Source organism: Henckelia pumila, chromosome 3 (genome assembly GCF_033568475.1).
Source record: "Henckelia pumila isolate YLH828 chromosome 3, ASM3356847v2, whole genome shotgun sequence".
Taxonomy (NCBI): Eukaryota; Viridiplantae; Streptophyta; class Magnoliopsida; order Lamiales; family Gesneriaceae; genus Henckelia; species Henckelia pumila.
This window is the reverse complement of record NC_133122.1, coordinates 131,367,868-131,375,385: the sequence shown is the minus strand read 5'-3', so window position 1 is coordinate 131,375,385 and position 7,518 is coordinate 131,367,868. Positions and strand designations below refer to the sequence as shown.

General features: G+C 32.8%; 1 protein-coding gene across 1 annotated transcript; it reads right to left on the bottom strand.

The window, feature by feature from the left end:
- Positions 1-3,085: 3,085 nt before the first annotated feature.
- Positions 3,086-6,848, bottom strand: LOC140889509 (protein ROOT HAIR SPECIFIC 17-like). The gene is made up of 9 exons (XM_073297225.1): positions 6,789-6,848; positions 5,933-6,026; positions 5,321-5,397; positions 4,918-5,006; positions 4,650-4,824; positions 4,370-4,554; positions 4,057-4,159; positions 3,560-3,891; positions 3,086-3,341 (listed from the first exon to the last, which is right to left on the bottom strand). The coding sequence occupies exons 1-9, from the start codon at positions 6,846-6,848 to the stop codon at positions 3,086-3,088; spliced, it is 1,371 nt and encodes a 456-aa protein (XP_073153326.1).
- Positions 6,849-7,518: the final 670 nt, after the last annotated feature.

Genomic DNA, 7,518 nt, shown 5'->3' with positions numbered 1-7,518 from the left:
TTGAGCATAAAAAAAATAAAAAATAAAAAAAGAGGACGTTCAAAAAAGAATCAAAGAATAAAAATATAAAAATTTAAATAATTGATGAAGATAACACCACAAGAATATTATGAAGATGATGAGAAAATTGCTTTTTTATAAAGAATAAAAAACGGATGACAAACGAAAAAATCGTGAAAGAAAGAAAAGTTGTTATATAAAGGAAGAAAAGACTCAGTAATTTAATTTAAGGTTTAGAATATCTTATCTATATAATTTTTTGTCATAATCAATAGTGGTAAAATAATTTTTCAACACTATGTATTATTATTTTTTCTTAAATTTATTTTATTAAATATGTCGTGTTGAGGTGAAATAATTTTTCTTCTTGATAGAGCAATCGAATCATGACCCTTGGGCTGCTGTGTGATTTAAAAGATTTGAGTTGCACCATTACCACCAGCTACAGCTTTTGGTAAAGCGGCAAACGCTCGGTCCTACAATTGGTATCAGAGCCAAAGTCATGAGTTCGATTCCCATTGATTGCAAGGAGTGCAATTATTGGAAGAGATATTGTCATGGTGCAATAATTATCCCTGTTTGATAGAGCGATCAAACCATATTGCTTGGGCTGCTGTGTGGTTTAAAAGATTTGAGTTGCACCATTACCACGAGCTACAGTTTTTGGTAAAGCAGCAATCACTCGGTCCTACATGTCGTGACATGCATCAAATTCTATATTTTTCTCAATGTCTAATTTATACAAAATTATAATATTTATTACAACCATGGTTTTCGACAACTATATATTCAATTAGATTTGTAACACATAAAATCTTTCAACAAATATTGTTCACACTCATTTTATAATACATGTACATATTATATTACATTAAATTTTACTATTGACTAAAATACCATAAAAATCATTACACGCTAATCTATTCGCATCTCAACTCATTCAATGCTTATTGATAATAAAAGATATTTTCACATGCATCGCATGTGACTTTTACTACTTGTTGTTGTTATTATTATTATTATTATTATTATTATTATTATTATTATTATTATTATTATTAATATATTACATATATAAATATGTGAGTTTATTTGTGAATTTACATGACTATCCTTTTCAATTATTACATAATTAATGTGTTTTTTTAATTATTTATTTACGTGACTCTTCAATTAACTAATTTATTAAAAAATTATATCATGCACTCTTTAAAATAAAAAAATTAAAATTTTGTGTATCTACTATTTATTGTTTGCTCATTTTCTTATTTGATTTAATTTTTATTATATATATATATATATTTATATCTAATATATAATCTAATACTCTATTATTATAAATATAATATTAGTTCAAATTGTGATTTTACAAAATTATGCTCCAACGTGTATAAATGAATATATCAAGATCGGTTTGGGGGTGGTAAACTGGTTTCTGGATAGTATCGGTTTGGATGTGAATGCTAATTTCCCAAACTAATATGCATTGTAGCAGCTGACTCCTGAATCTTGCAAATTGAGTTCAGTTAAGGTTAGTCAACTAAACTGCTTTTCTTCTCGCGTGTCTAAATTAATCAACCAAATTTAATTGAGTGCGGAATGAGGTCGACTAACAGATTAGAACTTATAAACAAATGTCTTGATTTGATCGGTGAGTGAGTGAGAGTGCGCAACTGAAATTAAAATGCGCAAGTGTTTGTTTCTAGATGTTCGGAGCAAAATCTCCTACGTCACCCCTTCTTCCACCTCGAAAAGATTCACTCTAGAAGACTTTGACTATTACAACACTTTGCAACAACCCACTCCAAGACTAGGACTTACACACAATCGCCTATCCCAGAACTCCTAGACTCAAGAACTCAGCCCTCGACTGATTCTCGTAACAACGAGGTTTGCAGTACCTCAACTGATAAATATAACTACAACACTTGTATTACAACTCAACACTTAAGCACAATTTGATCCTACTGATCTGATATGTTGGTATGCTCGCTTGTGTTCTTCGGCTCTTGATTTCTTCTTTAAAGTGAACTTTGAGTTCCTCAACATAAACGTTTTTGAGTAAACTGAAGGTGTTTAGTTTATCTTTGATAACTTGAATATATGCGCGAGTATTTCTCTAAGGATCCGGGTGTGTTTTCAAGTATCCCTTGATATGTATTTATATATACATGGCGGACAACGACTCTTTCGAATTCAAATAGTGGCTGTTAGCTTGTCTTTTTCTCGTACATTCCCTAACATGTTTGTACATTGTTGTGCTCTGGATTTTGCGGCGTCAGATCTATACGTATGATCTTATCCATAAGAATTAAACTGATGTAGCGATCACACAGTATTATGGATGGTTTAGTCGATCATTCATTTTGCTTTGATATATCAGTTTGACTCGACTGTAGCAGTGCAGTTAGCTGGAGCAGATTGACTTTAGGGAAACTAATTCAGTTTAGCTCCCTAAATTGAATGCAGTTTACTTCAAGTCTTCAGTTGAGATTTGGTCAATGATCAACTCAGTTGATTTCTTCTGTTTACCTCGGAAGTTTGTACAGTTCATATCTTTTGCGTTCGAAGCTGGACAGAATCAGTTGACCTATGAATTTGTCTTAGGTTTGCCAATATCAAAACCTCGTATATTCTAACAATTTCTATCTTTTTGATATTGACAGAACTTTTTGACAATATTCCTTTGATATCAAGAGTTTAAATTGCTCCACTGCTCTTTAGTTCTTCCTTTTTAAGAAGTGTTTTTCATCTTTGTTTGACTAAATCATAAATGATGATTTCTTCCCTTTGATATATGATGAAGCTGTAGCATGAAGCTATATCTTCTGGCAGTTCTTGATTCTTGAATTTGTAATATCTAGAGTACTACTCTTTACTCAGCCGTGCCTTTAGCTGCTATCTTTTGAGTATGACATCCCCCTTAATTAATGATGCCCCTCAAGGAATTAGTGATACAACTGGACTGATGGGATCAGTTGAACTCATCATCTTTTTATGTACAAATTATTGTTTTTTCTAAAAACGTATCATTTTTGTTGACTTGATAAAAAAAAATAAAAAATACCACCAATATAATTGAAGATCAACTCGACCGTAGAAATTTAGAATACATTTCTGTCGTGTTTGGTTGAGAGTAGTAATCACAGATGCAAGGCTGTGGATTTTCATGGAATGCACCTGTTCCCGGCTTCAACTCATTATGCTCTCCCATGAAACCAATCTGGGTTTTTCGTACCTCTGAGGCAAATTCTCCCCATTCCATGTGGAGCCGAGCCTGAAATAACGGATACAATCCTTTGGCGTTGGGGCGAATTGTAGGCTTGTGGCCAAAATATCTCCTACAATAAATAAAAGAACCATATATATGTCCACTTTCAAATTTCAAAATATTGAAACGTACAAGAGTATAAACCAGTTTTAATTTGACTAGACCTAAATCATAGCGAGACAAACACATGAGGCATGACTGATGTTAATATTTTCCCAATATGCAAAAAAACTTTCTATTGGTGGAAGGAATCACGAACATATGTATGTATGTATGCCCTTGGCTTACCTCCTCCCAGCTAGCATTCTTGCCATGTTTCCGTTATCATTCGTCACGAAAACATCACTTTCATCGCAAACAATGAAGTCCAATGCGGCCATGCGAGAGGAATATGAGGAGAACACTGCTAGTTCTTCCTCACTTGCAATGCTCTCTTTGGTGTGAACATTTGGGAAAAGGGCTTTGAGAGGTGCCAGTGTTTCATCACCTCCATATACTTTGCCCGATGCGACGTATATATGCACGTCCTCACCGAATCCTACAGCTCTCATCATCAACCCAACTTCCTCAGGACTCAGCAGGCACTTTCCATTCCTTCTTTCTTCGTTGGGATCTTTTGTCTGCATTATTATTTTTGTTTCAATGTCACTCGTTCATACAACAAAAACAACAACAACAACAACAAGCCATTATATTATCCCACTAATTGGGCTCCACTGCCGATTTTACTTGTATTGTATATACTGTGACAATAACTTTTCATGGTGTATATAGGTCTGACTTACAGGTAAAGTAGGCCATCTCTTTCTTAGCGTGCCTAGTTCTTGTATTTCTTTCTCTCCACCACCATAATAGCATCCAGAAAATGCCAGCATATCGGGTTCGTATCTGTTACGTTAAATGCTAGCCAATTGTTAGTAATGAATGCTCTTCTAGTCAATTGTAAACTATATATATATAGAGTTTTGATTGATATAGTAATTAAACACCTACTGCATGTGAGCATCGTCTGAGATATCGTCATGCATGGACGATCCATAACAAAATTCTATACATGCATATTGCAAATGAAGCTTAAGTTTTGGTATACGTACATACCTTAAATGAAGAGCAACAAAATGCTCGCTTTTCATTCTCATTCTTTCAGTCAGTTTCCTACCCATCTCAATAATAGGATTAGTGTGCCTCAAAGCATGGTAATTAACTCTACATCTCAGTTTCTGTAAATCCACGTCCGCGAGCCAATCCGACAGCTTGAAATCATACTTAATAAGTCGAACAGCCTGCACCTGAGGAGGCACGCAAGATATATATATATATCAAATGCTTGTAGCACAAAAAAATAAGAAGGAACGTACACATGCATCACACTACTCACATGATTTTCGTTAAAGAGCGGCAAGATACGAGTTCGGTAGCACTCCGGATCACAGTTCCATGGAACAGACATAGTCACAACTTTGCCTGCGTTGTGTGGAAGGTGTTGTATAATTTTTACATCATTTGACAGAGATGTCTTAAACCAGTCTAGGTCAAATATCTCAGAGAAGTCACTGCGCATAAAATATATATATAGATCCATTTACTGTTAGGACATCATTTATCATATATAATTTCACGCTTGAATAACGAAATTATTATTCAACCTCGTATCATTCCAGAAAGATTTTTGGTCCAACATTGGAACAACCAGGATGGCATTCAAGATATAAGCTGCAACGACAGCATCTGTTATCTGTGAACAAAGAAATCGCGATTTTAGTTTTTAAATATTGTTTGTTGTTTTTGAATAAAATATAGTTGAATTTCGGTTTTAGTATGTTATATTTAATTTTTGGCAATTCAATCCTTTTTTATAAGTGACAATATATATGTAACCTTTTTTTTAATAAGTGACGCAAATATATATGTTTATATATATATTTATATTTTATATAATTAAGATTCAATTTCGACAACATAACGAATGTATTCACACAGAGATAAGTAGAGAAGACGAAAACGAAATTTTCTTGAGCAAGAATCAATGCATTGGCTTGTGAGACTTACTCCTGTTCTTTGTTGATTTAAACCACCTTTCGTTTCGATCAACAAGTACCTATTAGGTTTTGTATTCGTTTCGGCTGCTACAATAATAAAGAATTGGATAACTGATCAATTGTGAATGTAAATGTCCATAAAATTTTAATGACAATAAACTAGTAATTATAAGAATCTTATATATATAATGTATATAAGATTTATTAATCCTAGCTATTTTCCAAATTAATGTAACGAAAGTGACCTGTCGCGTTTGTAATTTGGTTGAAACTAAACAGAATACATAAAAACAGTTGTGAGATCGATACATAATTGTTGTCACGTTTGTAATTGGGTTGAAACTAAACTGAATACATTTAAAACAGTTGTGATATATATAATTGTTGATATTTAATTTGTGTAACACACACACACATATATATATATATATATATATATGGTAATGCTACGTGTACACCGAGTCTTACACGTTAGGTTACACATGATACTTAAAGTGCAATGATAATCATGTAATTTTAAGTATCATGTGTAACCTAACGTGTAAGACTCGGTGTACACCCTATATATATTATAATGAAATAAAAAAGGAAATGGGAGAGAAAGTAGTAGTAGTCTATTTACTTATAAAATGACTGCTGGCATTACTGCACCCCAAATACAAACCGGATCTTTTTGAAGTACTCCATGACTCAAGCCCTATGCTTCCTCCATTCATCTACAATTCACATATAACGACATTAACACCAAAAACTCAAAACTCAAAACTCAATATTGAAAAGAGTAATGATTCCATTATAAATCTTCACCAAGAAAAAAAAAATGCAAGAATTCAGATATACATATATAACGAAAAAAGAACATATATAATCATAATTCTGACATACAGAGGTACTCATGTTCATAAGGTGCAGGGGCGGAGACAGAAACGAAAGAATTGCAAAGAGAAGCAGCAGACATCCGGTGGCGGCCGACAGCTGCAGTTGCAGAAATCGGAGGCGGTGACAGTGGAGTATAGGAATGTGTACGATCTGCAGTTGGATCAACGTTTTCTTGTGCTTCCTCATGAGCATCTTCATGGATGACTTTTGGCAGAAAAATTATAGATTTGTTAGTGTAATATAAACTAGTATATGCATGTTCTGGACTATAATTGATGTCAAATAATATTAGTGTAGTATATATGGATCATGGATGTATAAATACACGCATGCATGTCTCATTGAATACTAAATTAATATTTTTTTAACAACCACATACTTGCATGTTAGAATCATGCATAAATAAAATAACCCCCAAGTACCCAATTATTACATAAAATATATTTATTCAAATAATCTAACAACCCTACGTACCGATCTAATTTGCCCTCCAACCACCTATTTGGTCAATGACAATTCTTTTATTTTACTAGAATTTTTCAAATATATAAAAATGAATAAAATAATAATCGAAAACAATAAATCTTAAATCGATTTACGAGTCCTCCTTTCACTGTTTCTCTTTCTCTGTTTTTCAAATCACTTTCCCTTCTTTCCATGCCGCCATATTTTAAACAATGTATTTCAATTTTCACAAAACTCTTGACGTGATTATTTTACGAATCAATTTTTTGAGATATTTTTGATCGATTTGATCGTATTTATGAAAAAATTATATTTTATGTCAAAAATATTTTTTTTTGTTATAGATATGATTTGGATCAGACCATCTCACAGACATAAATCCATGAGACAATCTCAAAAGATATATAATCTTCCATTTCGAGACGCTTGATTATCTTTTAATTTTTCTTTCAATATGACACTTACTTATTATTAGTGAAATAATGTTATGAAAAATTTTTAACTGGTGCAAGTTGCTTTCAAAAAAGAAGAAACTTGGGTTATATGGAAAAAGATTATATGCTGCATGTTAACTAAATATTATGTGAATATTATAAAAGATTTGTTAGATTATATCCTTGTATTTCTTAGTTTAAATTAGGAGTTTATTTGTACTTATCTAGTCGTAATAAAAATCTTGTTCACTTGTATTTATACCTTACTTTGTGATTAATAAAATCATTCACTCACAAAATTCTATATGGTATCAGAAGTCCTTGGCTTACGCCGCTAAAATACCCTACTCCCCTCCCCGCCGCTGCCGTCCCTCTATGGCTTCCTCGGTTGCCGTCAATCTCACTGCCACACCCTCCCTCACCGCCATCA